Source organism: Lepus europaeus, chromosome 1 (assembly GCF_033115175.1).
Source record: "Lepus europaeus isolate LE1 chromosome 1, mLepTim1.pri, whole genome shotgun sequence".
NCBI classification, from domain to species: Eukaryota; Metazoa; Chordata; class Mammalia; order Lagomorpha; family Leporidae; genus Lepus; species Lepus europaeus.
This window is the reverse complement of record NC_084827.1, coordinates 2,723,716-2,750,622: the sequence shown is the minus strand read 5'-3', so window position 1 is coordinate 2,750,622 and position 26,907 is coordinate 2,723,716. Positions and strand designations below refer to the sequence as shown.

The following is a 26,907-nucleotide window of genomic DNA, read 5'->3' as shown; positions in this document are numbered from 1 at the left end:
TCCCTCCCTCTCTCTCCCTCTCTCCCCTTTCCCCTTTCCTCCCTCTCTCCCCCTCCCTCCCATTCACTCACTCTGACTCTTGTGCTAACCCTGCCTGTCAAATAAATAAAAGAAATAAATGAGTATCTTTAAAAAGAGAAAATTTCATCTGAAAGGCAAAGTAAAGGAGATTACAACTGAAAACTTTCAGATATGTGCTTGCCCATAAGGCACTGTTGGGAACAACAATCATCTTCACAACTATTTAACATGGAGACCTCCCCATAAATGATCCTCTCCAGCCTGTTCTAGTTTCTTGTGGGTTTTAAAGATAACAATAATACTGTACATGTATTATGTGCCAGGGACTGTTCAAACATTAACTAATTCAATCATCACAGTAAAACTATAAGGTAGATTACAAATATTATCTCCATTTTACGGATAAGGAAACTGAGAAGTAGATGGGTTAAGTAACATGCTCAGGGTCAAACCTATACAAACAGTAAAGCCAGGATTTAGAGGTATTATAACTCCAGGGTCTGCATTCTTTTTTTTTTCTTTTCTTTCTTAACAGGCAGAGTTAGAGAGAGAGAGAGAGAGAGAAAGGGATTCCTTTTCCGTTGGTTCACCCCCCAAATGGCCACTGCGGCCGGCGCTGTGCTGATCCAAAGCCAGGAGCCAGGTGCTTCCTCCTGGTCTCCCATGGGGTGCAGGGCCCAAGCACTTGGGCCATCCTCCACTGCACTCCCGGGCCACAGCAGAGAGCTGGCCTGGAAGAGGGGCAACCAGGACAGAATCCGGCGCCCCAACCGGGACGAGAACCCGGGGTGCCGGCGCTGCAAGCGGAGGATTAGCCTATTGAGCCGCGGCACCGGCCTCCAGGGTCTGCATTCTAACTACTCATACTTTGCAGAAGACATCTAAAACAGCAGCGGAGACGAACACTTCACACACAAATGTTTTAAAATTGGGCTCATGTAAAAAAAACTTGAGCCTTGTAAGCTTTCGGTTTAAAATTTTAAGCCCTTTAAGAGAGTAGTTCTGTATTTAACCTAGTGTGAGTGATTAGGGTTAGAAGAACATTCTCCCACTGATATTAGTGAAATTTTTAACACTAAAAGTTTCAAGTGGCGCAGATTCTGACTTTAAATGAGCAAGTTTAGGAGGTAATAAACTGGAGAGATACCTTTTGACTGGGGAAAAAAGTCACAGGGATTCTCAATGTTGGAAGAGTACTTGCAACATGGTGCTCTTTTGATAATCAGAATCAGAAATCATGGACAGAAAGCTTTGACGAGCTCAGGTAAAAGAAATAGATAGTTTGCTAAAAAGAAAAATACTCAACAGATAAGTTCTGTATAAAGAAATATTATACATTCCAAGGGTGATGAGGTTTAGAGATGACCAGTAAAATAGCTTTCAGTACCATGGACAGAGCCTGTATATAGTACTCTTGGTAGAGATGGGTCGGTCCTCTTCAATTTTGATATAATAACCAAGATTGAGTTAAGTGATCCTTAACAATATTTTTAAAATTTAGAGTAAAAGTCTTGAACTTATCCTTAATTTCTTTAAATCTTATTCCAGATGGATGTAGAATTGAATGAAACCCACTCTAATGCTGGTATTGGAAGAAGACCCTAGCATCATTGTGCTAACCCAGATGTAGTTTACATGTTGTCTTAGAGGTAACCTCAACATAGATTCTCACACTATAGTTAAAAGAGAATGCATTAAATTATTACATACATGGGTAAATGATGACACATTAACTACTAGAACAGATAAACTCTAAAATCTCAGGGGCTTAAATAAAATGTTTATTTCTTGCTCACTGAAGTCCAATTGGTCACCAACACAGGGGAGCCCACTGTTTCCTGTTATTCAGGGACTCAGGCTTCTCAAGGCTGTCATCTTTGATTCTTCCCTTCCACTGTCACCCAGAGTATTAGCATCCAAACAGAAGATAGAAAAAGAAAGAAGGAAATCACACAGAAGACTTCCAGAAACAGAATACATCACTTATGCTCACGTACCACATGGCCGCACACATCTGCAGAAAACTCTACAGGAAACAGTCTGGCTGTGCACCCCTAAGGAAAGGGAAATAGCTTGGGGAGCAGATAGCCTCTCTGTTCAGCGGGCAATCAGTTGACCTACAATATACTTTAAAGCATATTATAGAAAAATATTTATACTGGGATACTACTCTGTCAAACTATTTCCCTCTCAGATCTGGGGAAATTTCAATTACGAGCAGCCAGTGAGTGAGTCTGGCCAAGAAGTTAATCATGTTGTATCCTCCCTTCCAGATGCCATGTCTGAGGCCAACAATGCTAATAGAGAGAGATGACTTGAAGATGGGTAAGAATTCAAATCAAGAAAACACACAAAAAAATCCTCAATTTAACCCAGCACTGCGAGGTAACATCTTGCAGTATGATGGCTGAAAGAACCTGTACCAACCACTCACCTTGGTCTGGTTCCACTCTTCACTAGCCAGGCAACAGAGGATAGATAGAAGTAACTGAATTCCCCCGTACGCCATGCACAGTGGTGAGGGGGCTCAGGGTTTGACTGATGAAAGGATCTGGTTGAGAGAAGCAGCAGTTACTGAAAAAGATCAAGTAGGTGGCAGAAGATGAGGTAAGAGAGCGACCCGTCCAACAAGCCTATGTATGTGATCGTTGTGGAAAAAAACTGGCAATAACTTAACAGGGAAAATCCTAGGTCACGACACTTCCAGGAGCTTGAAAAACAATAAAGTTGATCATGAGACACACCCCAAAGGACATTTTATGGAAATTCAGAAACTACTAACTTACAGCTAGAACCAGGCATTCCTAGAAACTAACCAGAAGGGCAAATAACAACATAAAAGCTAGGTCATTACTGGAAGCAGTGAGTGACATTTAGGAATTAGTCTCCCCCTATTTCTGAGTAGGAAGCCAATGTGAAATTATCCAGCCTGCTACTCCTTGTCCTTAGACTTCGTTTTTCATGGAATTTTCAGTGTGTGTGTGTGTGTGCGCGTACGCAGCAGGTTAACGCCCTGGCCTGAAGCGCCTGCATCCCATATGGGTGCTGGTTCAAGACCTGGCTGCTCCACTTCTGATCCAGCTCTCTGCCATGGCCTGGGAAAGCAGTAGAAGATGGCCCAAGTCCTTGGGCCCCTGTGCCCGCATGGGAGACCTGGAAGAAGCTCCTGGCTCCTGGCTTCAGATCGGCGCAGCTCTGGCCATCGCAGCCAGTTGGTGAGTAAACCATCGGATGGAAGACCTCTCTCTCTTTCTCTGCCTCTGCCTCTCTATAACTCTGCCTTTCAAATAAAATAAATAAATCCTTAAAAAAAATAAATAAAAGAGGCTAATGATATCAACACCTTCTCCAAAAATCTACAGAGTGACTGATGTATATCTGGCTCATAATTTTAAAAGAAGGGTTTGTGACTTCAAGTCCTACATTAACTGAATAAAATATTTATTATTAAGAAGTTACCAGAAATTCTTAGCATTTGTGTTCCAGAGAAACTTACAACGTAACAGACAAAGACAACTAATTCTGCACTGCCCTGGGTCTCCAGTCATTTCATCAGAGGCTCAGAAAGGCAGAGTGCAGCACGCTTGGGATGACAAGGCAAGAATGCGACTATTCAGCCCGAAAATAAAGCAGTTTTCTCTAAAAAAAAAAAATGACCCAAACATCATCAGAGCCAAACTGCCCATGATTCTAATTAGAGGGCTTCTATTAAATGAAAAACTGTAGAAAGTATTGGGTAAAGGATCACTACAAGAGACGGCAGCCAGTAAGAGAGGTTTGAGGGTGACCTGTCCCATCATTTAAAAAAGGAAACCTTTTAAAATTTTTCTGCATCATGCTTCAACACAGAACACGTCACGTTCCACCTGATACTCGGTGGTAAAATGTCTCAGAAAGTCCAATCACCAGCAGCTGCTGCTCAGAACAGCTCCATTCTTCTGACCAGGGTTCCTTAGAAAGAAGCCTGAAGAGGCCACAGGGGTTAAAGCCATGGCCTGCAGGGCTGGCATCCCACATGGGTGCCAGTTCGAATCCCAGCTGCTCCACCTCTGATCCAGCTCCCTGCTAATGTGCCTGGGAAAGCAGAAGATAGCCGAAGTCCTTGGACCCCTGCCCACACCTGGGAGACCCCAAAGAAACTCCCAGCTCCTGGCTTCAGCCTGGCTCAGCTCTGGCCGTTGCAGCCATTTGGGGAGTGAACCAGCAGATGGGAGATCTCTCTCTGTCTCTCCATAATGATAAGAAGATGCTAAACTACTATAGAAATTCTGCTAAAAAGCTCAACTTACTCCACAAGCTCGCAGAGTGAACAAAGTGGCTGGTAACCTGCACCACGGACGACAATCTCTGCTTTTCTCACATGGCCTCGCCTATCACCTTCTTCTTTCCTTGCACCATTTTCCCCACCTCCCCTCCTGCTTTGAGCTTCTCATGCAATCACTCCAGCAACTCTTCCTCTTTTTTCCTGAACCATCAGTTTTATCCCCACCTATAAACCATTCTCATCAACCTCCAAATACACTTTCATTTCTCTAATTTAAAATGAAAACATCTCTAAGTCTCTCGATCTTTCTTGGTCGAGCTACTATGTCTTTTTTATGTTTACACCAAAATTCCTTTTAAAACTTGCTTACAGGGGCTGGCGCTGTGGCGCAGTGGATTAAAGCCCTGGCCTGAAGCACCAGCATCCCATATGGGCACCGGTTCTAGTCCCGGCTGCTCCTCTTCCAATCCAGCTCTCTGCTATGGCCTGGGATAGCAGTAGCAGATGGCCCATGTCCTTGGGCCCCTGCACCCAAATGGGAGACCTGGAAGAAGCTCCTGGCTCCTGGCTTCAGATCAGTGCAGCTCTGGCTGTTGCGGCCATCTGGGGAGTGAACAAGCAGATGGAAGACCGACCGACCGACCGACCTCCCTCTCTCTCTCTCTCTCTCTCTCTCTCTCTCTCTCTGCCTCTCCTTCTCTGTGTCACTCTGACTTTCAAATAAATAAAATAAATCTTTTAAAAAAACCTTGCTTACATTTATTTTCTCCAATTCATCTCCTCCCATACACTCATTTTTTTCTTTTTAAAATGTCATTTTTATGTATCTCATAAATACAACATTAGGAACACAGTAACTCTTCCCACCATACCATCCCTCCCACTCACTTCCCCCCTCCTGTTTAGTCCGAGAAAAAAAAAAAGAAAGAAAAAGAGAATGGAATAAAAAAAGCTAAGAAAACTGTTCTTAAGTCTTTCAAGGGCTGTTCTATGTTATTTCTTCTCGAAGGTGATTTCGCTTTCCCCCCTTCCTCTTTTCCCTTCCTTCCCCCACTTTTTTCCTTTTACAAACTTAATTGTCTGTAAAGAAGAACTCAAGGATGATACATCTTTTGTGAGTTCTTAGACATAACTAACTTATGAGACATAATAACATCCTCCATTTAATACACTAAAAGGAAGTGATTCTTGAGGACAAGTTTTACTATTAAGTCTCATGACACAACTATTTAGGCTTAGAGGTCCTGCATGGGAAGCTGGTGCACAGTGACTCTTGTTGTTTATCTAACAAATAACACTCTTATGTATGATATCAGTGATCACCCGAGGCTCTAGACATGAGCTGCTCAGCTATGGAAGCCTTTTGGATCCACTAGCTCAACAAGGCCATAATCAAAGTAGAAGCTCTCTCCTCCCTTCAGAGAAAAGTACATCCTTCTTTGGTGGCCACTTCTTTCCACTGGGGTCTCACCCACAGGGGTCCTTTATGTAGGACATTTTTTTCCAGAGTGTCCTGGCTTTCCACACATGAAATGTTCCCCTTGGGCTTTCCAGCCAGACCAGAATGTCTTAAAGGCTGATTCTGAGATCAGAGTGCTACTTAAAGCAATTGCCATTCTATGAGCCTGCTGTTCCCACTCACTCTTTAAAAAAAAAAAACAGATTTATTCATTTATTTGAAATCAGAGTTACATAGAGAGAGAGAGAGACAGAGAGATCTTTCATCTGCTGGCTCACTCCCCAAACAGCCACAATGGCCAGAGCTGGGCTGGGCTGAGCCTCATCCAGGTCTCCCATGTAGGTGCAGGGGTCCAAGGACTTGAGTCATCTCTGCTGCTTTCCCAGGCACACCAGCAGGGAGCTAGATCAGAAGCAAAACAGCCAGGACTCCAACTGGTGCCTATAAGGGATGCCAGCACTGCAGACAGTGGCTTAACCTGCTACACCACAGTGCTGGCCCCACTCCCATCCACTCTTGAACCCACCTTGCTCAGGTTTTTACCCCCAGCACTGACATCAATGATCTCCACATTGTGAAGTCCAAAGCTCAAGTTTTGGGTCTCATCACTTAACCCATGGACAGCATTTCACACTGCTGATCGCTTCCTTCTCCCTAACACATTTTCTTCACTTGACTTCTGGGACAACATCCTTTCCTAACTTTCCTCTCTGTCTCTTTTTGTGATTCCTTTTCATTTGCTGAGCTCTATAAAGCCAGTGTGCCTCTGGACTTCATCCTTGGATAACACTTCCCTATTTTCACTTGCTCTCCAGATGATCTCATCCAATCTCAAGGCTTTAAATACCGTGAAGTGGTGACTCCCCAATTACATCCCCAGAGAGACTTCCCCCTTGAACACAGGACTTTAGAGCCCATTAACTCTTGATGTTTCCACTTGAGCATCTAAAAAGCATGTCAAAGATCATCATGTCTAAATCAGAGGTTCCCCAACATAAGCTCCCTGCAGTCCGGTTCATCAAAGCTAATGCACCTCCACCTCACCGACTTCTCATGCTGAAAACCCACGTGCCAGCTTGGACTCCTCTTTTTCTCACGTGCCCTTGCCTCTGGCCATCAGCCAACCCGGATAATACTCTATTCAAAATATCTCCAGAGTCTAATGTCTTCTCCCATCACTCTAGTCCTAGCTACGATCTATGCTGGCTGGTCTCCTTGCTTCCATTGTGTCCCACTATAATGTGTTATAGACTAAGAAACTCAGATGATCCTTTTAAACCCTCAATGTAATCATGTCACTCCTCAAAACCCTACGATGACTTCCTATCTCATTCCTTCCCATGGCCTCCAAACCCTATGCAAGATGGCTTGTTACTTCTCTGACATAAGATCTTGCTGTAAGGCCTTCAATTGCTCTACTCCATCAGTCTGCTTTCCTTATTTCTCCCACACACTAGCCATTCTCCCACATCAAGTCACTGTCCACGTTATTCTGCCTGAAATCTTCTTCAGTTAGACCATTTCTAGTTCCTTCCATCCTTCAGGTCTTTACTCAAAAGTCACTTTCTCAGTGATGACTTCCCTGGCCAACTCACAATTTCAATCCACCACCTCACATTCCCTACCCTAGTTCATGCTTTGCTGCTTCTTCTTAGCTCTAATCTCTACCTAATGTATTACATATTTTACTTATGTTTTCTCTTGGGTTGTCTATTTTTTGTTGTACTCCACCCAAAGCCCCAGCCCAAATCCTCACGTGTAAGTATTTACCAAACCCTTGTTGAATTAATGAATATATGATTGTGTTGCTTATCCATGCATTATGAAGGAAAAACACAAAGTAAAAACTGCTACCCCATTTGAAAAACTCATCATCTTCTCTCATACCACGTGGCTCTAGGACCTCAGCTGTACCTAAGTACACTCAGCACAGGTAGACCATGTGTCTTCCCAGTCTTCAAGTCAAGAACCAAGCCAAAGATCTTTGTGGTTTCTTCTGTAAGTTCCCAGCACCCTCCAACTCCATCCTTACCACTTTGTTGTAAAGCCTCTTAACCTTTCCTAGTTTCTCACAAATGCTGCAGCCACACCCACTCATACCTCTTAAAATAAATCAGTGTTGAGATTACAAGAAGATTTTTTCAATTAATAGGACAACTAAGAACAACCATAATAAAATTTGAGGCCAAGGGAATAAACCCTGCCGTTCTTTTTTTAATCTGGGAATCCTTCCATATACAACAAACTGAATCTGGTTTAAATTCAGCTATTTCAGAAGGCACAAAGATATCCCAGAATGTATGTTTAGCATGCTAAAGTCTTTATTATGGATCTTATTCTCTTGAGAGAGTCTATTTCTTTCTTCTAAATAACAAGGATCTCCATACAAGGATAGCAGTGCTGTTCTTCCTAAATGCACTTCACCACTGGAGAAGATCTGTCTTCTGTGAAGAAGCCATTATGGTCTCTGATGCATCTCCCTTTTTAGCAGCCTATTGATCTACTAGTGCCCAGCCAGCCACCACACCGCTACGGATATGTGTGAGAAAGCTGATACAGGCATGCCGCTGGCACAGGAGCACAAACGTCCTTCTTTGAAATGTTAACAACTTTGATGACCCATAGAGATGAAGTGCCCCCTTCAGTTTGAAATAAACCTCTGAGTTCCTATGGGTTTTAAAAATAGACGTCTATAACAAGAGACAGTCTCCCCAGGCAGGGGAGGAATACCCACCATTTTATGAGATTCACATTATTGTATAACTCGTCAACACTTTTATAACTAACCTTTATGACTAAAGTCAGCCCTTTAAAACACAAGATTAACTGGAATTCCTACCCAATGGTTACTACCGAATGTAAAATCTTCATTTTGATGGTAGCATTTTACACAACTTGGGCAGAAAATGCTGGAAATCATTTCCCAGCACAACCCAGCATACACTTAACTAACAGAAATGCAAGAGTTCTAGTGGTCACCGAAAATGTTTCCTTAATATGAATCATTTATTCAGCCTAGTCTGGGGAGCCGAGCAATGCAACTTTATCTATATTTATCTGTTGAAAGCAAGAGAATTACACTACTTATCCAAATTAGATGGCAATGCATTTAGCAGAACCTACCTCTCTGTGAACCTGAGCAGTGAACTTTTCACACATCCACAGTTGCACTGGCACTTGATGGTCTGTAAAAGCCAGGACGTATGAGTGGTCCAGTGTGTCTTTATACACCTCCATCACCTGCAGGGGATGAGTGTGTTCCCTGAGCAACACTGTTCACCATCTGCAGCAGGGCAATGTGGAGGAATATGGACCGGATTCTGAGTGGTAAGGCATGGGGGCCGCTGACCGGCTTCAAGTGAAGTGATGACGTCACGAGAGTTTCACTGAAGAAAAGTCACTCTGAACAGAAAGCACTGACAAGAGGAGAGCCTAGAGAGCAGAGAAGCCAAACACAGAGTGCCATAAAGAATCCAGGGAGGGGGTCGGCACTGTGGCATAGCGGGTAAAGCTGCCACCTGCAGTGCCAGCATCCCATATGGGCACTGGTTGGAAGCCGGCTGCTCCACTTTCAACCTGGCTCTCTGCTATGGCCTGGGAAAGCAGTAGAAGATAACCCAAGTCCTTGGGCCCCTGCACCTGTGTGAGAAGACCTGGAGGAAGCTCCTGGCTCCTGGCTTTGAATTGGCCCAGCTCCTACCACTGCAGTCACCTGGGGAATGAACCAGCAGATGGAAGGTCTATCTCTGTCTCTCTCTCTCTCTCTCTACCTCTCCTCTCTGTAATTCTGACTTTCAAATAAGTAAATCTTTTTAAAACATAGTTACTAGGAGTTAAAGTGACTTGTCCACTGCTTGGATGAGAGAAGAGAGCCTTGAGGGTGACCCTTGAGTTTCCACGTTTGGGCAGGGAGAGCGGCTGAGATGTCACGCCCCGACGAAGAGGAGAGGGGAGGAGGGATGCGTCTGCAGGCAGAGATACAGTAGGTTCTTTTGGAGCCGTGGATGATCCCAGTAGCAAGATGTTTGGGTGGGAAGCCTGAGCGAGACTCCCAACACAGCACTCATGAGCATAGAAGGAAGTGGCCCCAGACATGGATGAGGCTGACCGGGGAGAAGGTGAAGAGAAGGAAGAGAACACACACACATGCTGAGAAGGAGGAGCAACAACAGCGAGAGAAGAAAAGGAGCTGGAAGCAGATCTGGGGACAGAGTGCAGCCGCGGCCAGGGGAGGGGCGATTCTCTCAGAGAAGGACCAGCCCCAGATGGGGGTGGGCGAGGAACCTGGCGCGAGGGCCTGACCGTGCATGGAAGAAAGGAAATCCGGGCGAGCGGGGAAGCCACAGTGAACAGGAAACGGGGCTGAGCAAGAACCAGCTTCCACCTCGCTGCAATGCTCACATTTGGGAAGGAGTGGGAGCGGGGAGGAGGCTGGGGACACAGAGGGCGGTGTTTCCAGAACGGTGGTCATTCTGCAGAGAGCGTGGCGTGCCCGCCTGTCTGCACTCCTACAGCAGCAGCTCATCTACCTGGAACCCTCCAGGGCAGGCTGTCCAGGGGTGCAACTGGTCATGAACTCCAACTTCATGTCTGCTGAAACACGAGCATGGAACTTCGGCTTCGACGCCCCTAAAATCCCCCACACCATCACGGTCCTGGGTAACAGCAGACCCGTTTTGCTTTTTACAACATCATCAAGTGAAAACAGAACCCATGACAAAATTCTGCTGGGATTTTTCTGGTCTAGCTAGAGTTCGTACAAACAGAGCAGGTGGGAACACACTGGTACATCACAGGGGCCGTTGGCTGAAGCCACTCTGTAATACTAAGAATAATCTATACATACAAATTTATCAAATATAAAACTACATGAAGCTTTACTAACATTCTTAACACAGTTTCAAAAGTGATATGAAAATGCTAAAGAAAGAAACTGCAATTTTGATTTTTTTAATTGGTTATTAACCTTTTTCTTTACAAGTTTATGCTGAATTCTTCCCTTGGGGCTAAAATGGCTTCTGAGGGGGCCTGCACTGTGGCATAGCAGGCATCCCACACGGGCACCGGATCGAGTCCCAGCTGCTCCACCTCTGACCCAGCTCCCTGAGAATGGCCTGGGAGAAGATGACCGGAGTGCATGGGCCCCTGCCACTCACGTGGGAGACCAGGATGAAGCTCCTGGCCCAGAGCTGGCCATTGCAACCATCTAGGGAGAGAGACAGAGGATGGAAGGTTCCTCCTTCTAACGCTTTCAAATAAATAAATAAATCTTTTTTTAATGCCTTCTGAGAAGTTGGTTTCCAGTCCCTGGTTTGTTCCACGCACTCAGTGGGGGTTCCAGTGCCCTATCTATGTAAGGTTCAGCGTCTGATAAAGTTAATGGGAGGTGTGGCTTTAGTTTAACTTTCCAGCCTGAGGAATTCCTGCTTTTTTTTTTTTTTTTTTCCTGCACGCAGTAGGAGATTCAACAAGGGGGCAGTGACGACCATCAGTCGTTTGAAAGCCCCTTAGAAGGGAATAGTAACACCTGGTTTTACTCCTTCTCAACCCCCCCACCAGGCACCGTCAGCAAAGACAGTTGGTGAGGGGTCACCGATTATCCTGGGCTCTCGTGTCTGCTATCACCACTCTGGAAGGCGGTCACAGGGGCCTCAAGATGGCTGTGCAGGGTTTTTCTTAACGAGCATTCTGAACAGAATTCTTTATTTACCAGATACGTGACTGTCTTCCACATAGCTTGAGCGCGCATGCATCCTATGCCAAGCTTGCTCCAGATCTTTCAGCTTATTTCTACTTATTTATTTACTATAAATAGAGGGAGAGAGAGAGATTTTCTACCCAGTGGTGCACTCCTCAAAACCCTCCAACAGCTGGGGCTGGGCCAGGCTGAAGCCAGAGGCCGGAAACTCAGTCTGCCTCTCACTCACTACCTCCCAGGGTGACATGAGCAAGGGGCTGGACTGGAACCCAGGCACTCCAACATGGGCCTTAACCACCGTGCCCAACACACACCCTTTCTGTTTAAGAGAAAAAATAGCACAGGTGCTTCTGCAGGCCCTGGCACCGCCCCAGCTCTGTTTCTTTCTCTTTCTTGAGAAAGTGAAACACCACCCTTCACTCGGTTAGCCCCATCCATATTGTACATACGATGCAAACACGCTTCCATAAGCAGTATCGAACGTGGTTTTAGCTGTTCTTGAACTTCATATCAGTGGCAAGTACTCTGCCTTTCACTCCGCACCCTCCTCCTTCTCACTCAAAGTTGTGTTTGTCCATTTGGAAATATGTAGACCTACTACGTTCATTTTAAATGTACTGTGACTGTTTCCAAATTGTATGAACACACCATACCTCGTTATTCATTTTCTTATGAAGGGACGCCTAGGTTTTTTTTTTTTTCTTTTTTGCTTCTTATTTTGCTATTACACAGAGTGGTGCCTGGGCATCCCTGGGTGTGTCTCATGTCCTCACGCGTACACCGCGTACACAGGGGAGGGCCAGGCTAGCAGCTGCGCACGCTGTCAGGCTCACAAGACAGCGGGCAGTTTCTCTGCAGCCCCACGTGGACACAGCGCCCCAGGAGTGTTCCGCAGACCTGGATGGGATCCGATTGTCCTCTACCTGAAAGAGACGAACACAGAGCTTCGTCCAGGTAAGACAACCCGATTCCATCCGGGTCTGTGAAACACTCCAGGGCCGTGGGGAATCGGAGTTGTGGTGCCCACACAGAGCCGTTATTACAAAAATGAAAAGGAATTCAGGACAAACCTGAAAGAGACGCGCTCCACGGAAAACAGCGTCCCACAGAGGCAGGCTCAGGATACAGAGCAGCGGGGCCTTTTGAAAGCAGGAAACAATACCGATGTATGAAGATGACCTAATATAAAGTAAATTGCCTTTTCTTGGCAAAATACTTTGACGCCAAAGGAAAAAAATCAATGGAAATCATTCAGATGCTGTAGTCTCCCACAAAAGCAGCGAAGATGTCAAACTTCTCTGAATGCCTACAGCAGCTCGTACTCAGACGGACCATCCCTGTAGACAACCCTCGTGCCTCCTCACGAGGGCTTCCAACACCACCTCTCTGCCTGCAATTATTTCTAAAAAGCAACTTGTTCCAACCTGGGGTCACCTTTTTGCTACCTGGCTCTTACTTATACGTACTATCATTATTCAATATTGTGAACAGTTTCTCTGATGTGACATAAACACATGGTAGCCATGGCTGTCCCTTTTAGAAAAAGGAAACGTGCCAGGGAAAGGGGTGGGGGTGAAGGCAGGCTAGACGAGCACTGGCCACGCAGAGTTAATCCATCGCGGTGAATGAGGCTGAGTTGTCACCCCAGTATCCAGAGGAACTTCTGCAAGAATCCAGGGCTGGGGACCGGCATAGTGGCGCAGTGGGTAAAGCCAACGCCTGGGAAGCTGACGTCCCATGTCGGAGCGCCAGTCTGAGTCCCTGCTGCTCTGCTTCTGGTCCAGCTCCCTGCTCGTGCTCCTGGGAAGGCGGTGGAAGATGACCCAAGTACTTGGGGCCCTGCCATCCATGTGGGGAACCCAGATGGAGCTCCTGGCTCCTGGCTTCAGCCTGGCTCAGTCGCAGCCATGGTGACCACTTGGGGAGTGACCCAGTAGATGACTGATACCGCTCTCTCTCTCTGCCTATCTCTCTGTCACTCTGATTTTCAAATTTTAAAACAGTGATCATTTAAACAAACAAAAAGAACACACATCTGCTCCCTGCACAGCCCACCCTGACTGCTGTGAAAACAGTGTCCACGCACCCAGAGCCCCAGCACAGAAATCTCACAGGAGCAGCCACGCACTTGTCCACGCACATCCCTCTTGCTTGCTTTCCGCTCTGAGGATGGGAACCGTGAGCTTCACTCAGGATCCTGCACCTCGGGTAAGGTATGTGGTACGACTGGCACTGACAGCTTCAGAGACATACAGTGAGATGTTCATCATCATTCAATGATTCTTAAGTGACTCAGGGAAGGAACCTAGTACTTTTACTTGTTTTATATATTGATGCTCTTTAAAATTTTTATCCTGAAACAGAAAAAAATACAATGCTCAAAAATATTTAGATTTTGAATTTTAAGATGTATTTATTTGAAAGAGTTACAGAGGGGCAGGGGGCAGAGGCAGAGAGAGAGAAAGAAAGGTCTTCCATCCACTGGCTCACTCCCCAGATGACTGCAACAGCCGGAGCTGTGCCGATCCGACACCAGGAGTCAGGAGCTTCTTCCGGGTCTCCCACGTGGGTGCAGGGGCCCAAGCACTTGGTCCATCTTCTGCTGCCTTCGCAGCACCATTAGCAGGGATCTGGATTGGAAGCAGAGCAGCCAGGACTCAAACCGGCACCCATATGGGATGCCATCACTGCAGGCAGTGGCTTTACCTGCTTGGAATTTTTTAAACTTGTATTTGAGAGTAAAAGAGATAGAGACGGAGAGCCCCCATCCACTGGTGCACTCCCCAGTTAGCCCAGGTTGTTTATTTTATTTGAGAGTAAAAGAGACAGAGAGCCCTGATCTACTGGTTCACACCCCAGGTATCCACAACAGCCACAGCTGTGCCAGGCTGAAGCCAGGGGCCAGGCACTCACCCTGGTCTTCCACACACAGGGCAGGAACCCAACTCCTTGAGCCATCACCTGCTGCCTCCCAGGATGCACAGCAGCAGGAAGCTAGAACCAGGAGCAGAGCCAGGACTTGAACCCAGGCACTCTATTATGGGATGCAGATAGCACAAGCAGGGTCTTAACCACTAGGCCAAGAGCCCCCCTCTCAGCAATATTTAAATGTCAGCCTAGAATGTCAGGATTCCATCTGTTTCTTTAACTTCCGTACCCCAAGCTTGAGCTAGGACCCCGCACACAGTGCCCATGAGATGTGTGACTGGACAAAGAGCCTTGGCCATCCAATATTGGACATTCTGACCAGAATCGGCTCTTGGCTCCATTAGGCATTTCCTTTCTTTTTTTCCTTTAAATTGGGAATAAAATATACATAACATAAAATTCACCTCTTTTAATCATGTTTAAGTGTGCAGCTCAGCCTCACTGGGTATTTCCATAACGCTGGGCCTCCATTACCACCTTTCTCTAGTTTTTAATTCAACCTCAATCTGCAAAATAGCATTTCAAGTCACTAGAAAGAACAAATGCTCACTTTTATTCTATGATTTATAATGGTAAGAAGCTTGCTGCTTGGTTTCCCACCTCCTCCTGTTGCAAATGAGCATAGAATTTCTCTTAGTCTCTCGTTCTCTTTCTCTCTCTTTCCCTCCCCAACTTTCCTGTTCCTCTCTCTTCACCCTGCCTCATCCATGTACTTATTACCTACCTTCCAGCACCTAACTTTAACTTTCTCACCACCTGTTAAAGCATAAAAGGGCTTGGACTTATAAAATCCAAACCTATTACTATATAGATGATGAAAGAAAATTCTCTTAAAGAATGTTGTGGGGTCAGCACTGTGGCATAGTGAGTAAAGCCACTGTCCACAGTGCCAGCATCCCATGTGGGCGCCGGTTCAAGTCCCGGCTGCTCCACTTCTGATCCAGCTCTCTGCTATGGCCTAGGAAAGCAGTAGAAGATGGCCCAAGTCCTTGGGCCCCTGCACCCACGTGCGAGACCTGGAAGAAGCTCCTGGCTCCTGGCTTCGGATTGGTGCAACTCCAGCTGTTGAAGCCATCTGAGGAGTGATCCAGTTGATAGAAGACCTCTCTCTCTGCCTCTCTGTAACTCTGCCTTCCAAATAAATAAATAAATCTTAAAAAAAAAAAAAAAAGAATGTTGTGTATTCTCTCAAGGACACCAGAAATCCAAAGCAAGATGTTAGGATGGTATCTCCCAACTGTTCACCCACCAAGTCATGCCCTCCCTCCTCTGTGTTTCACTTGGAGTAATAAGCTACAAGAGTATCGGCACCCGAATAAACGTGAATGACTCTAACGTCTAACGTCTAGACGAGCGTGCGTGTATGCGTGCGTGCGTGTGTGGTGGGGGGAGGAGGTCAGACTAACTCAGAGTGTGTTTAGCATTCTGCCTAAAGGCCTAGGACTACTAACAGCAGAGAGAGAAAAAATATTTTTAACTGTCCATCTAAAGTGGAATATACAGAATCGATCCTTTAATTGATCCTCAGCGACCCTACAGGAAAAGAATAAACAAACTGACCTTCTGGAGCAGAAATAAGACTTTGTCGGCTCAGTTAAAAGGAGCTCACCCTGCATCCCTGACCAACTTTTCCCAATCCTGTTGATGCAGATACGACCGGCTGCGGGAGAGACTGATCCAATCGTCTGACAGTGAACTTGGGAAACTACGAGCTCCAGTGGAAGCTCCCCGAGAACAAGAAGCAACCATGCCTCTCTCTTCTCCCCGACACCTAGCAGGTGCTCAGAACGCAGCTCTGCACCGCACCCTGCACCCTGCATTCACCCACTGAGTCCCAAGGCGCCTTCCCTATCACTGGTTATTTTGTTTTAGGACGATGGGAGGGGGTCTGGCTAAGCATGTGTTTCCTTGTTACGTATGGACACTCATCCACTAACTTAACACATGTGCAAAGCAATGCACACCACGTGTGAAAAGACCATGCGTGTCTCTGCGTGTCTGGGCGGGTATGTCCTAGAAAACATTTAAGATTTATAGTCAATCAACAGTTTTTTCAGGACCTACTAAGTACAGAATTCTATGCATTTAAGAAATAAAGTGGGCCGGCGCCAAGGCTCACTAGGCTAATCCTCCACCTGCGGCGCCGGCACCCCGGGTTCTAGTCCTGGTCGGGGCACCGGATTCTGTCCCAGTTGCCCCTCTTGCAGTCCAGCTCTCTGCTGTGGCCTGGGAAGGCAGTGGAGGATGGCCCAAGTGCTTGGGTCCTGCACCCCATGGGAGACCAGGAGGAAGCACCTGGCTCCTGGCTTCAGATCAGCATGGTGCACCGGCCACAGCAGCCATTGGGGGGGGGGGGGGGGTGAACCAAAGGCAAAGGAAGACCTTTCTCTCTGTCTCTGTCTCTCTCTCTCTCACTGTCCACTCTGCCTGTCAAAAAAAAGAAAGAAAGAAAGAAAGAGAGAGAGAGAGAGAGAGAGAGAGAGGTCCCTGCCCTCCATGAAGGTATGCACACTGCCAAGAGGCGCTCAGCCCCTGAGGTCTCTGAGCTAACGGGACCACCTGGACTCCTCTCATCTACAGCGGGGTGGCCCCCTTGTCCCCACTGCACCAGTCTCCCTGTACCATGAAGCTAGAGCTGACAGACTCTATCACTTTGGGCTTACTTATCTCCCTTCCCCTGTGCACTTCCTAAGCAAAGACATTGCACAGCCATCACACCTTGCACTGTAGGCTCACTGATCAGCACTACTGTTACTTGTATCCCATGGGTATCTGTTTATGGTATTCCCTCCCAGTTAGAATATACCTAACATTCTGCCTAACACTGGGCCCAGTGCGCAGCCCAGACGCCTTCATGGTATAAGAATGTCCACATTTGTAATTCTGCATTTGCCATAGTGAGCAAGATATCAAAAATGTTATGACAAAATGCCTATAAGCTTCTGACAGTCAGCCTCAAAGCAAAGTGTATGAACCGCCTTAATGACCTTAATTTACAGTTGAGATTCTATAATTTCCTCTTTTTTTAAAATCCTTTTTGAAGATCTGGAAATCAATAAACCAGTCTTTTCCACCCCCATCCCTGCCCCAACAAATTCCGAAACCTGCAGGCAGAATTCGAATCCCAATACCTTCACTTCCTAACCATATACTTGGCAAATTATTTGATCTTTTTTGCTTCAGTTCCCTCAAATGTAGAACGGCAAGTAAATAATATCAATATATATCCACCTCATTGAATTATCTTGAACAATAAACCAGCAAGTAAACGAACTTTTAGGGACCAACGTTGCAGCACAGCAAGTTAAGCCATGCCTGCAATGCCAGCATCCCGTATCTGGAGCACCAGTTTGAGTACTGGTGGCTCTGCTTCCAATCCAGCTCCCTGCTAATGCGGCTGGGAAAGCAATGGAAGACTGTGCCCTGCCACCCACGTGGGAGACCCAGAAGGAGTTCCAGGCTTCTGGCTTCAGCCTGGCCCAGCCCTGGCTGCTGCAATCATCTAGGGAGTGAACCGGTGAATCGAAGATATCGTTCTCTCTGTCTCTCCCTCTCTGTCTTTAAAATAAATAAATAAAAATAAATCTTAAAAATATATAGACGAGCACTTGGCATCAAGTGCGGCTATTATTCATAATACCTTTCCCATCCAGTCAACCTTAGCAAGTTATTGTTAATGGACGCAAGAAGAAGAGAAGAGGGAAGAAGGAAGAAGCATGTGGGAATTCTATCACCAATGAGGGAGAAGTAGAACACAGGTTTAACACAAATGACCATGACCTAGAACCTTCTGCCCAAAACATTCAAGTGGCAGAGTCCCTCACTATGCAGAATGACACAAATGTAAGCCAGGTTACCATGTGTTATCCTCATCTGGAACAATGGACGAGCTCGGACTGTTCAGAAGCTGCAAGTTCTGTGTCACGCTGTCCACAGAACTTTCTCTGACGATGAGAATGTTTCTCACACTGTCCAGGACGAAAGCCCGGAGACACACCTGGCTATTGAACATCTGTGATGTGGCCAATGGGCTACAGAAGTGAATTTTTCATTTTGATCGTTTTACATTTAAACAGCCACACATGACTAATGGCTGCCCAATGGGACAGCCCTGTATCAAGGAGATCTGATGTGCCACCTGCTTGATTTGGTTCTTGCCTGCTCCCCGGCTCCTCACCTGTTCTGCCTCCTTGCCCCAGAAATCAACCCCCACGAGGCCATCCTGCAGTTCCATGCCCCCATGGCTCTCCTTACACTGGCCCCTCTGTCTGAGATGTCCTTCCTCCCCATCCTTCCCCAATCCCCACCAAAATCCTGTTCAGAGTTCCTCAGGACCTCCGGCCCTAACCCACCTGCTGACACGCTCTACTGGCAAGGCCAAGGCCACTTCCGCTGGGCTCCGGTACTCTACCTGTCCTGTGCTTCTCTGACCGTGTCTCTGTTGTAGCTGCCATCATCCTCTGGTTATAATTTGCTTCTGCCACACAGACTGTGAGAATTTTGCGACCAAGTCTTCATCCTAGCAATGTGTTTCCATCACATAATATACATAAATATTTGCTGATTGCATTGTTGATTTTTTAAATGCACATGTTTTATTAAATAATTTGTGGAGCACTGATAGGCACTCTAGGAAACAGTGCAGGTCAAGGCAAACTTTCACATCGAAATGCTTCTCCAAGTACCAGCTGAGGCCTACTTGTTTCAAGCCATATCAACATAACACTGCAGTACAAACCAAGGAACACAAACACTCCCCGGAACAAATCCTACTACAGTGGCTCCTCGTGAGTGAGCTGGGGGTCTCGTGGGTTCCAGAAACTTGATGTGCTCCCCGTGCCCGCAGTGATCTACCAGGGAGAAGTGGACAAGAGGAGAGTACCTGATGCAAAAAGCCACGAAAGGTACCTATGCTGCACTCCCTACGCCATCCCACCTCCAAGGAGGAAATAATTAAAAGCTTACGCAATGTGAAAGACAATGGCTCTGTAGTGTGTATCTATCTGACAGGTGTTAACAAAGAACTGAGCTTCCGTTGTCCTCGGCAGAGCCTTCTCTCAGGACTCTTCCTTTGGTCTATTACCCAGCATCTGTTGAAAGGCTGACCTGGACTGGTAGACACACTGGTTCATTCTTTTCATCGTAATTTGCTACCATCTTTTATTTGAATTCCCACAGAAGCGTTCCTACAATTAGAATAAGTTTCTTGAGAAATACATTTCTGTGAACCCAATTTGTACGAGATATTTCCCAAGTTCCAAACATCCGGTTAGGATGCAAGTATTTTACAAATGATGGTCTTTCCTGCCTACCAGGGGCTTACCGTTCAACAACGCAAACAAAGAAATACCCAGTGAGCAGAAACACAGGCTTGTGGGCACCGCCATGGCAGGAGGCACTGAAGAAAATGAATTTCAGGAAGAACATGAGTCCAAAGGACTTTATCTTCAGAGGAAAGATGGATTTAACTTTTTTTACTAATTTTGCAATTTTGCTTTATTTTAAAATGCACAAACAGCACTTCATAATGCAATAAACATCGATTTAATCAATGAATGCATTCTTTACGGCTGTATGATCACTTCGATAAATCTCTAATTTCCCTATAATATTGATAGATTTTAAAGTCTTTTTTCCCTGGTTCCCTCTCTCCTTGAACAACATATCTCTCAGATAAAGATGTTTCAAAAAAGACAAAGGCCCAATATACCTGTGGGGGCTTCTAAGGAGTGATGTGACACAGTATCTACCCCTAAAAGGTCCTAAATTGAAATAAAAAGCTATCAATTTCTCTCTTCAACTTCCTTATAAGAAAAAAAAAGCCCATCTAGGAAGAATGCTGATTAAGTCTAGAAATTATATTCTATATGTTATTGGAACTATCTATGATTCCTACTAAGAAGGGAGGCACTATTTTCAAAATGCATCTACTGCTACTTCGAAAACAAACAGCTGGTTTGCAAATATCATGCTTTTAGCTTAAAAATAAGACCTTAAGACTCTCAAGATTTGTCAGGCTGGCATGCCATCTATCTCAATAATACCTAACGAGGAAGTCAAACGGACAGGAGCGGCCGTGGCACGCGGGTGTGTGCCAGTGACAGTGATTGCTGCATTTTGGGTGTTGGGGAACAGCATTCCAATTAGTTCAAATGAAATACAATGTCCTGCCAGCTCCAGGTAGCAGCGTATTCAATCCCCCTGCTGTGCTGCGTCCATTTCCATCGCCGCAATTAAACATCAGTCGATACAAAGTCACAGCGCGGTACCTTCTTCCCCTGCCACTGTTTCCAGCAGCACCGGAAGAGCGAGTCACCATGGTAACCAATCCCTGCGCGCACAGACAAGTCAACCTTTCCAGCCCGACTGCCAGGCAGGGCGCAGGGAATCCAAGCCCCGATGGCGGCAGCAGCAGCCATGGGGCCCAGCCCCTTTCTGCAAGTGGGGTTCGCCAGTTCCAGACGGAAGGGCCCCTGGTCTTGTTCTAGCAGGCATGCAGAGAGGGGAATTGGGCAAGGTCCTCCGGGGAGCCCCGCGGTGCATGCCAGTCACTGCTCACGAGGACTGTCCCCCCACATTTCACTGTTAGCATGGGCTATCCCCCCACCAAAACGATGGACAAAATAACACTGTATGGATCTGAGAATCGGGAAACTCATAAAGCCATCCATTGTCAAAGACTATCTCACTTCAAAAAAAATTTTAATAACTATTTTACTCCCTCTTGTTTTCCAACTTCTCCATTCAAATGGAGTTGCTGTCTTCTGGAATCCCCTGGTATCCTATACATCTTCACAAAGTTGAAGCCCTCCAAATGGGTCACCTTGCTCTGACTACAATCTAACCGAGAGACAGACAGAAGGTTTGTAGCATGAACACACCCATAGCTCCATCACCTAAAAATCCCTAGTCATGCCAAAGAAGCCACAACACAATACTAAGATGGACTCTCTCTCTGCCCTACCTCACCTGAATCTGAACTGGCCACCTAGGCAGTAGCCACTGCTTGCCATTCTTAATTAACATTGTTTCAGATCATTTTTCTGCTCAGTTTTAAGCCATTGCAAACCAAGGAACAGCACCAGCTGGCACAAACACTACTCCAAAGCATCATTATAAGAGACACAAAACAGCTGCCTCAAAGCACTTTGCGAGGAACAGCACCACTGTCCCCCTAGCATCGTTTAATAGTTGAAGAGACTGAAACACAGGGGGAGGGGAAACAGGGTGGCAAAACCCGCACCCTCCCAGCATGCACACAGCAAAGATCACGTCCCGTCTTTGGAGCAGTGTTAACACACAGGCACCCAATGTTTCAGTGGAACGGTGGGCCAATTGCTTCCTAAGGTAAAGCCACACATCTGCCAATTGCTTCAAAATCGCATTTTTTTCAACGTAGGTGATCATATTAAATGTCAAATATTTATAATCAGCAAATGCACCTTGCCTTCTGTTGCAGTTTACGTCGTCTGTGTTTTTAAGTATAAACCTGAAAATCGCATTTTTTTCCTCTGAAATACCCACTTAGGAGTTCCCCCAGGAAGTAATTTTTTGTGCTTAGTACTCCTACTGACACTCAGTGCACACAGGTCACTTTGGTCCACCACTTTCTCAAAGCGGAAATAAACGGCGATACGGTGCTGCCCACCAGGCTTGGGGCTGCCGCAGGCAGGGGCTGCGAGGTGTGGACGCCGCTGATGGCCAGTGCCTGCACCACGCCTGGCGTACTACAGCACTCGGCCAGCGGCGCCGCTGGGAACAAGGCCTCCCCTTGGGCGCTGTGTCCCCCAGTGTCCCTGACCAAACCAAGGCCGGGAGCCTGGCTGCCCCTGACACCGCTCTAGAGAGCCCCTTCCTCTGAGAGCCGAGGAAGCACTATTCTGGGGGAGGGGTGGGCGGGGGTCCCGGACACGGGATTCCGCGCGGGTCCACACAGACCAGCGCCAGCCGGATTAGGGAGCGAGCTAAGCCTCCAGCACGCTCCGCGGCCAGCGGCTGGGCGGAGAGCTCCGGCCCCTGGGAGGCCGGGCCGGCGGGAGCCCCGGGGAGCCGCGCCTCGCGCTTACCTTTCCGGATGAGCGCGGCGATCTCGGGGTCGAAGCCCGGCCGGTGGCACTTCCTCCAGAGGCCCATGTTGGTGGAGTTGTACTGCCGGCTGCACTCGTCCGCGGGGCTCATGGCGAAGAGCTGCCGGCGGTTCCGGGCCCGCAGGAGCTTGCCCTCCCAGCGGTCCAGCCGCGAGCGGCTCGCGCGGAGCGGCAAGTTGTTGTTGTTGTTGTAGATGAAGCCAGGGTCGACCCGGCGGGTGTTGAAGGCCTTGCACCTGTCCCTGTGCTTCCTGGCGTCCGTCTCGTACCAGTGGTCGGAGCAGATGGCCACGGCCAGCATGCCGAGGGCGCAGAGCGCTAGCGAGAGGCCCGTGTAGAGCAGCAACCTTCCGGCAGCCATGCCTCCGCTCGGCCGCTACACCCTGGGCATGCCCCGCCGCAGCTCGCCTTCCCTCGGCGCGCCCGAACAAAGCGGCGGGCGGGCGGCCGAGCTGGGGGTGGGGACGGCGGGGGCACTCGCGCCGCGGCGCCCCCTCGGCCCCCGCCTACCCGTGCGGGGGTGCGCGCGGGCGGCCTACGAAGTTCTGACCCGCGGAGGCCCCGGCGGGCTCCTGGGCATCCTCCGAGGCAGGTGCAGCCTCCGGCGGGCGGCGGCCAAGGCTACCGGGCCGGCTCCCGCCCCCTCCCCGCCGCCTGCGGCCGGAAACGAAACACCAGGCGCCCTGGGCTGCGGCGGGGCTCGCGGGGGCTTCTTTGTGCGCGGCGGCGACTGCACCGTCTCCCCTGGCTCGCCGCGCCGCTCGACGGCAGGGCGAACTGAAGCCGCCCGGACGCAGGGGCTGGCGAGGGTGCCCGCGGATGCCGGGGCCGGCTGCCCCGAGTCCCGCCTGCGTCGCCCGCTCAGGGGCTCCCCGCCGTCCGGTCTGTGAGTGGAGGCCAGGCACACGCACCCAGAAACGTTCTTCCTCCCGGGGTCGGATCTTCTAAGCAGTCCGCGTCCTCGGGCGACCGGCAGGTCCCTCGCTCCGTCCGGCCCACGCGCTGCGCTCACAGGAGGGCTCCCCTCGGCCGCACGGCCGCCGCCGACCTTGCCCTGGGCTCTCCCCGGCCGCCTACTGCTGGGCGCCCCATTCAGGCGGCCCCGCGGGCCGACGGCGCGCTCACCCCGGAGGCGCTACGGGATTCAGTCCCGGCCGGAGGTCTGCGGAGAATGGGCCGCAGCTGGCGCGGGCGAGGGGCGCGCTGCGCCGAGGGGCGCTCGGGGCACGGCGCCTTCAACACCATGGACAGGGCGCGCCGTCGCCGCGCGCCGCCGGCCACGCAGCCAGGGCCCCCAGCGTCCTGCCGCTCTCTCTAGCGCCGTCTGGCTCCACGCGGGTCCTCTCCGCAGGCTCCAGACCCGCCTCCGCCGCCCGCCGCCCCGGGAGCGCTCGGCCCAGGTGCAAAGACGACGCTGCAGACGCTGACCCGGAGCCCGGGCCCGGCCCCGCAGAAGAACCCGCCCCCTGCTCTCGCCACCTGCGCCGGCTCTGCCCTGCCCAGCTAGGGTCAGGCGCTCTCGGGCTGCACCAGGGTCTCCGCAGCACACCCGGGCGCCGAGACGCCGGCTCGGTCTGCAGCGTGCGGAGAATGCGTGCCGGCCCCGGCGTCCCACGGCCCGGCGCGCGGTGGTCGCCGAGGCGAACGGGGCGAGAGTGGGGGAGGGAGGCTGGTGGCCGCGCTTCCTTCTCCTCCCCGCCGCCGCGGCCCCAAGGCCTCGCGGGCTCGGCCGCTTTCTGGGAAGAGCGAGAGCCGGGCCTGCGCCCGGGGTGGGGGCTCCAGAAATCTCACCGCCCGGGTGCGGGCGCCGGAGGAAGCCGCTGCCGCGCGCGCTCGCTCGCTCGCTCGCTCGGGCGCCGGGCGCTGCAGCCTTGGCTAAAACCCACAGACGAGAACACGGAGCGCGCAGCCAAAAGCTAGTGATGTCATCCGTGCAACGTGAGCCTCATCGCTTATTTTTCTAGCCTCCTTAAAGATAAACCGCACCATTTCGCAGGCACCAAATGCCCGAACCTTGTTCTCTGACCAGCGAGTCAGTGGTGTCGAGAGAGCTCTGTGCCCGACCGCAGCCATGCTCGGGCACACACACATGCGTGTGCATGTAGCGTGTTTACGTGCAGATATAAATGTAGAGACGCTGCGGGCGTCCGCTTCTCCTTCCAGGCCTGGACATGTTCCTGACATTCGCCACCGTTCTTTGCAAAAAAGACTGCTTTCCGAGAACTGGGTCATCTCGCTGCCCCCCAGCTTCGGTCGGGAGTGGCTTGGGCTGCATTTGACCTGGGTCTGCGCCCCAAAGCCCCAGGCGCTACCTGGCCAGCTACAGGCGTCTCCTGCCCGGGCTGGGCTGAGCTGAGCTGAGCCGCCGCGGGGTGACCGCGGCCAGCCCCGGGCTCCCCAACACACACCCACCTCCGCCGAAATGGGACTGGTCCGTTCTAGAGGAGAGAACGCTAGCGGGCGGGGGCGGGTGGGGCGCTGGTTTGGCGAGCTGGGAAGGCGGGGAGGGACCTCCGAGCGCAGTGGGTCATTGTGTCTGTGCGGCGGCTGTACACAGGTGCAGCGGCTCGGGAGGGGGTGGCGCTGCACCCCAGATCTGGAGCGGGTAGGCCGCAGGCCCCCGGCCCGCGCCGGCCGTGAGGCAGCGCTGCAGGGGCTGGGCACCTGCGCCCAGGTTCCCGCTCCAGGGCGTTCACGGTCGCGCTGGCGGCCAAGCCGAGGCCCTGCCCTCCCCTGGAGGAACGAACATTGCCCGACACCCCGCTTTGCACAGGCGCGCGTGTGGGCCGGATGAGCGCACCTCCACCATATTCTTTGTGTCTTCCCCCCACCTCCTGCCTGCGTTTTGAGAACCGCAAACGAGGCGTTTCAGTGCCCTCTAGTGGGGGAGGGGCGTGCCGCGCTGTGGGCCCCCGGATCCTGCAAAGGATTCGCTCCGGGGCGCGGGGCCAGGGGTGCCCCCTTGCCTCCCTCTCTACCTTGCTCCTCATTAGGTCGCTTGGAAGCGTGAACACTTGCAGAGATGTAAACATCTTCCATTGCGGCCCACAGGAGGCCTGGTGACAGGGAGAAGTCCAGGCTCAGCCAGCCTCGACCCTCGGCCTCCTGGTTCCCGACTCCCCGGAGCCTGGCGCCCAGGCGCTGCGGATCTCGACAAGCGTTGTCCCCTTCTCGTCTCCTTCTTCCGCCCCTTTCTTGCTCTGGCTTTTTAACTTTCCCCAGCCGCTCCCCTGGTCCTGCCCGCCTGCCCCGTGGTCCCCAGCTGTCCTTAACACGCAGAGGCTGCAGTGGGGCCTCTCTTCTGAGCATCTCTTGACATATTTTTTCTTGATGGAATTTTTTAAAAGTATGCAAGATGTGGACTTGCGGCCTCTTCTGAGATGGGGTTATTTGGAGCAGCCCTATACCAACTGGGGATGATCCTGGCCCTTGGGGCTAGGGTGCTGGCTTCTCTCTCTAGACCGTGTGAATGGGTGACTACGTTTTTGCAATGAGTGGTCTAGGTTTGTTCCCTCTAGCGTCCTCCACCTCCTTCCACTCTGTCAGCTACAGCATCACCGTGTCTCCAGTGTATCCTTGCCCGCCGGCACCAGCCCGGTCCTAAGGTCACACAGTGTCAAAACTGAAGGTGCTTCAGAGTCACCCACAAGGATGCATGAATGTACCCCAGGACATTTCCCAAAAAGCGAACGACCAGCTTCTGCTTACACATCGAAGTGACGGGGAAACCTGTCCACAAGCAGCCCGCCCTGCTGCTGGGCGGTGCACGTGGGCAGAGGGGGCTTCCTCACGCCGCGCCTTCTCTCAAGTCCTGTAACTCTCACCCACTGGCCTTTGCTTTGGCTTTCCAAAGATCCACACGTGATACCTGATTCCCTCTCATACTTGACGTCAGCCGTCGTATTCTCCCCGAGCCCTGTTTGCTCCAGGCTAAATGTCCCTTTTTCATTCCTCCCTTGGCCTGTTCTTCCCTGGTCTCTGAAAATCCCAACTGTCAGTACTCGCACCAGGCAATGTACCCACCCAGCCCACCATGTAACAGTCACTTAAACCTGTGAAGAAGAAAATGCCATCAGTCTGTTGGGTTTCTGCATGACCTATGTAGAATTCTAATTCTGCTTCCTTGTGTGGGGGCCCCCAAGTCACCCCCTTCCTATGGCATCCTAGGACCATGCCCCCAGGTGCCACTAGGACCCTTAGTTGGATGTTCATGAGAGGTGCATTCCTGAAATTTGGGATTCCATCTCCCCCACCCTGATGCACACACACACACACACACGCACCCCTACTTCTTTCTAAAGCAGTGTCCACATGCTGCAAGCTTTCTCTCAGGTCACCAGTGGAGACTGAGATAATCATTCAAAGGTCTCAGTTTCCTGCGAGACAGCTCACCTAACGGCAGGCAGACAGACATTTTCCTACCATCTCCTCGCCCATTCTGACTGTCTTC

The 26,907-nt window shown here is 49.8% G+C and overlaps 1 protein-coding gene across 1 annotated transcript in view; it reads right to left on the bottom strand.

The window, feature by feature from the left end:
• Window positions 1–22,818, bottom strand: part of TMEM178B (transmembrane protein 178B) — a 395,863-nt gene extending 373,045 nt beyond the window's left edge. Inside the window, 1 exon segment of the mRNA XM_062197632.1 lies at window positions 22,437–22,818. Within this exon segment, the coding sequence (XP_062053616.1) occupies window positions 22,437–22,818 (382 nt within the window).
• Between the last annotated feature and the right edge of the window lie 4,089 nt (window positions 22,819–26,907).